Source organism: Clupea harengus, chromosome 7 (assembly GCF_900700415.2).
Source record: "Clupea harengus chromosome 7, Ch_v2.0.2, whole genome shotgun sequence".
Lineage (NCBI taxonomy): Eukaryota > Metazoa > Chordata > Actinopteri > Clupeiformes > Clupeidae > Clupea > Clupea harengus.
The window spans coordinates 29,939,707-29,944,706 of NC_045158.1; the positions used below are offsets into that span (position 1 = coordinate 29,939,707).

Sequence of the window (5,000 nt, forward strand, 5' to 3'; positions counted from 1 at the left end):
TGTTGCAGATTTAAAAAAAATATATATATATATGCATTACTGCTTCAAATAATTGGTTAGCCCGGTCCTGAGCATTGTGGGTAGTGTAGTTTTCTCACCTGTCTCAACAGGAAGGACACCACATCCGTGGACTCCCAGTAGGAGGCGTGGAAGAGGTGAGGTAGGGCGACGGTGGGGAAGGCCGTGAGCGCATCAGGGCAGTAGAGGGCGAAGTCCAGCCTCTTGCTACCCCACCAGCGTGCGGCCACTGAAGCAAGAAGCAACAAACTGGTCAACAAACAAACAGGTCAACAACGCTGTAAACACGCCTCTCACATGCCACCTACTCCGTGCGCTCGCAGCGCTGGCACCCACAGCCACCAGCTGTTTTTACTCCAACCAAGCATTAGTGGCACCAGGGAGGGCATTAGTGGCACCAGGGAGGGCATTAGTGGCACCAGGGAGGGCATTAGTGGCACCAGGGAGGGCATTAGTGGCACCAGGGAGGGCATTAGTGGCACCAGGGAGGGCATTAGTGAGGGCATTAGTGGCACCAGTGAGAGCATTAGTGAGGGCATTAGTGGCACCAGTGAGGGCATTAGTGAGGGCATTAGTGGCACCAGTGAGGGCAATTAGTGTGAAAAATCAATGACCGGCGGTTAAGGAGATTCTGATTAGAGTGGAATCAGGTGTTTGTGGCTCCTTGGGTGGAATCATCCTGGAATCAAATCCTAATAACTGAGAACCTCTGTGAGTGGAGGATTCACTTCCCTCTGATCTGGACGTAGAATGGAAACAAGCTGATCTGATGCCAAAACATCCTCAAGTCAGTCCTAATGGCACTAAGCATCAAGTTCCCGGCTCAATGTCATTTTCAGAACTGGACAGAGCCGGATGTCGGCCATGCGGTAAAGAACGGATCATATCCCAAAGTAAGAGCGCAGAGAAGACGCAGTACCACTCCCAAGCCCAGTGAGGCGCACTCACATGCAGTGGAAGTTCAGTAAAGGACAGTTAGTGTGATTACATCAGCTTTCAATCATGCAAGAGAAGAAGACATAGATGACATTTTGGATCGAGTGTTTGCCCTGGGATCTTAATGAAACAGAGGAAACAGAGTGTGTGTATGTGTGTGTGTGTGTGTGTGTGTGTGTGTGTGTGTGTGTGTATGTGTGTGTGTGTGTGTGTGTGTGTGTGTGTGTGTGTGTGTGTGTGTGTGTGTTGATCCAAGGACATCCTGAAGGAGTAAGAGCCTGTGTGTGCCATGATGGATCATCATCATCATCATCTTCTTCATCATCATCATCATCATCATCATCATCATCATCATCTTCATCATCATCATCATCATACCAATGGTGGCTGTTAGAATCTCTCACCATCTTGTCATAGTATTAGAATTCCATTAGGGAAGGCAAGGAGGGGGGAGAGAGAGTGAACATCTGACTGTGTGTGTGGAGCTCTAGAGAGCCGGACCACCCCAGCAGCAGAGAACCCCCAGAGAACCCCAGAGAACCCCCAGAGAACCCCAGAGAACCCCCAGAGAACCCCCAGAGAACCCCAGAGAACCCCCAGAGAACCCCACTGAAGACAGGAGCGGAGAACCCCAGAGAACCCCACTGAAGACAGGAGCGGAGAACCCCAGAGAACCCCAGAGAACCCCCAGAGAACCCCACTGAAGACAGGAGCGGAGAACCCCAGAGAACCCCACTGAAGACAGGAGCGGAGAACCCCAGAGAACCCCAGAGAACCCCACTGAAGACAGGAGCGGAGAACCCCAGAGAACCCCAGAGAACCCCACACAAGACGGGAGCGGAGAACCCCACTCAAGAACCCCAGAGAACCCCAGAGAACCCCACTGAAGACGGGAGCAGAGAACCCCCAGAGAACCCCAGAGAACCCCACTCAAGACAGGAGCAGAGGGTCCCCACACAAGACAGGAGCTCGAGCTCCAAGAGGTTGAAAGTCGGCGGAGACTCCTCGGACAGAAGAGAGAGAGAGAGATGCTCTTCTGAGGGCCCCTCACACACACACACACACACACCACATCACGGCTACCTTGGTCAAGGTCGGGGCAGGAGGAGTCCAAAGAGACCAGATCACACATGGCAAAGTCCAGAGCTGCCGACCCGGCTCGGTTGAAACCCGCTGTTGGCGACAAGTCTTCGTCCGGCGTCCAGACCTCCGTCTCTGAGGTCAGTTTGAGCGCCGGTTCCGACTTAAGAAGAACCGGTTCTAGAACATGTCCCGGAACCGGATGATCGGGAGCTGTGACTTGTGGTCTCGTGGAGCAGTTTTTGGCCACTCCCCTTTTACGGGATAACGGGGGGCTCCTGAGAAAGAACCTGACCGAGCCGGCTTGGGAGGACAAGAACTTGGCCGAGGCTTGAGAGGACGACAAGGCCAGCTGAGCGAGCAGGCCGCTCTTTTTGGAAGGCTGGACTGCATCTGATCTGGCCGAGGCTGAAGGACAGCAGAGAGGGGAACAAATCACAACTCAGATCCTCTGATCGACCGCTGATGAGCTGATTTACAAACGGTCAGATACATCAGCGCCCTTAAGATAGCACGACCAAATCATTCACACCAGCTTTCATGTCAATTGATCACTTTAATATTTAGTTTTAGAAATAGGATTTAGAGATAATTCAACCAGTTCTCTGGGAGTTTGAGGCCTGCAATAGAAGATGAAGCGTTACATCAAAACACAGTAACATGCATACCAACATAGTCATTATTATTCTCAATTAATTATCAAATTCAACACCCTCATTAAAGCACATAGTCATTGAGTAAAGAGAGTTCCTCCAGAAGCCGGAACATACCAAAGAATACATATATTGTGTTTCTTTTTTAATACCAAATTGTATTTCTGTTTCTGTTTGTAATTTCTGACTGTTGCAGTGCAGACCGCGGCGCAGTGTGGGGTGGGGTGGGGTGGGGTGGGGTGGTGTGGTGGGGGTGTGCTGTGGTGTGGTGTGGTGTGGTGCGGTGTGCTGTGTAGGGTGGCCCTGATTGCAGACCAGCGAGCAGACCAGCGGGCAGACCAGCGGGCAGACCAGCAGGCAGACCAGCAGACATTATGGTTCCAGCACATGGAGCTTCCACTGGGCACGCATGACAGACAGATGAGTGCTCAGGCAGTGAATGCATCTCATGTCTCCTGTGCATTTACTGGCCAGACAGTGAGTTTGAGGAGGAGCAGGACACACACACACACACACACACACACACACACACACACACACACACCACTGACACCACAGCAGACTGGACAGCAGCCTAACAGATACCTCCATCTCAAGGATGAACCCTGCACGAGACTGCTGGGAGTCTGATGACATAATGTAGTACTGCATGTTTTATAGGAGAATAATAACTGCTCTTTTTATAAGAGAATAATAACTGCACGTTTTATAGGAGAATAATAACTGCTCTTTTTATAAGAGAATAATAATTGTCGTACTGCATAGGAAAATAACAACTGTAGTACAAAACGTTTTATAGAAGAATAATAACTGTTGTTAGAAAATGAAACAATGTAGATTGTATATTACGTGTCACTTTGGTAATATTGTTTGGTAATTGGTAATATTGTCCCATGCATTGGCAGTGGAGTGTATATGTGTGTGTGTGTGTGTGTGTGTGTGTGTGTGTGTGTGTGTGTGTGTTCATGTCGTAGACAATGTGACTAAGCCATATGACAGCCAACATGAGGTGTGATGCTGCAGTTGAGTGGAGAGATGGAACGAGTGAAGAAACAGAGGAGAAGAAGATCAGACAGGAAAGAGAGACAGAGAGGAGGAGAGAGGAGAGGCGAGAGAGGAGGAGAGAGAGGGGAGAGAGGAGGAGAGACAGAGAGGAGGAGAGAGGAGAGGAGAGAGGGGAGAGAGGAGAGAGAGGAGAGAGGAGAGAGAGGAGAGAGGAGAGGAGAGAGAGGAGAGGAGAGGGGAGAGAGGAGAGAGTAGAGGAGGAGAGAGGGAAGAGAGAGAGGAGAGAGGGGAGAGGAGAGGAGAGAGAGGAGAGGAGAGAGGAGGAGGGAGAGGGGAAGAGAGAGAGGAGGAGAGAGAGAGAGAGGAGAGAGAGAAGAGAGAGGATAGCAGGAGAGAGAGGAGAGAGAGAGGAGAGAGAGGGGAGAGAGAGGAGAGAGAGGAGAGAGTAGAGGAGGAGAGAGGGAAGAGAGAGAGGAGAGAGGGGAGGAGAGAGAGGAGAGAGAAGAGGAGAGGTGCACATGAGAGCAATGGACACACTTACTGTTAGCTATGTTGGTGGTATTGTAGCTGTCTGCCATCCCTGAGACCTGGCTGGCCATGCTGACCTCACTGGGCCGCCGTTGGACACGACAGAGGGGTGCGGTGAGGGGGGAGGAGGGGGAGGACACACTGTCCACGAACACGCCACCATGAGACTGAACAACATCCGCTAGTGAGTGCATAAACAGAGGACATACCATTAGAATCTCTCACGTATGCACACGCACGCACGCACGCACGCACGCACGCACGCACGCACGCACGCACGCACACACACACACACACACACACACACACACACCACTGACACCAGCTCACAAGACAAGGAAGTGAGGGGATTTGAATGACAAGGTGTAACCATTAAAAAAAAAATGCAATGGTGATTCGGCAGTGTTTTAGAGATCTTCTGAACGGGCAGCGCTTGTTGACCGAAGACGCAACAATTGTTTTTCTTCTCATTTGATTTTAGGAGTGCTTTGGGATTCCATTTCTGGTCCAATTAGTTTTTCTACTGAACAAAGACTAATCCAGTGTTTCTAAGACGACTCAGAAGACCTCTGACCACTATGGGGTTAAACACAAGCGCCGTTTGTCCTAATTATGACCGCTATGCAGACGCAGGTGTTACAGTTAAGTTATGTGGGATAATTGATATCATGCAAAACCTCCATTCCAACTGTTTAGGCAGAACTATTTTTCTCTTTTCTATTACTTCAAGTTTGAATTGGTCCCTTAAACATTTTAGTGCACAGTCCTGGTGACCAGGTT

At 50.2% G+C, this 5,000-nt stretch overlaps 1 protein-coding gene across 5 annotated transcripts in view; it reads right to left on the reverse strand.

Moving 5' to 3' along the window:
• Nucleotides 1–5,000, reverse strand: part of LOC105905079 (membrane-associated phosphatidylinositol transfer protein 2-like) — a 49,142-nt gene that overhangs the window by 4,024 nt on the left and 40,118 nt on the right. For 3 of the 5 annotated variants that reach the window (XM_031571103.1, XM_031571101.1, XM_031571102.1), the window contains 3 exons: nucleotides 4,234–4,401; nucleotides 2,038–2,442; nucleotides 99–247 (listed from right to left, as the gene is read on the reverse strand). In XM_031571103.1, coding sequence (XP_031426963.1) covers nucleotides 99–247; nucleotides 2,038–2,442; nucleotides 4,234–4,401 — 722 coding nt within the window. The remainder of the gene's footprint in view (nucleotides 1–98; nucleotides 248–2,037; nucleotides 2,443–4,233; nucleotides 4,402–5,000) is intronic. The other 2 variants (XM_042708352.1, XM_031571104.1) reach the window with 1 other exon arrangement.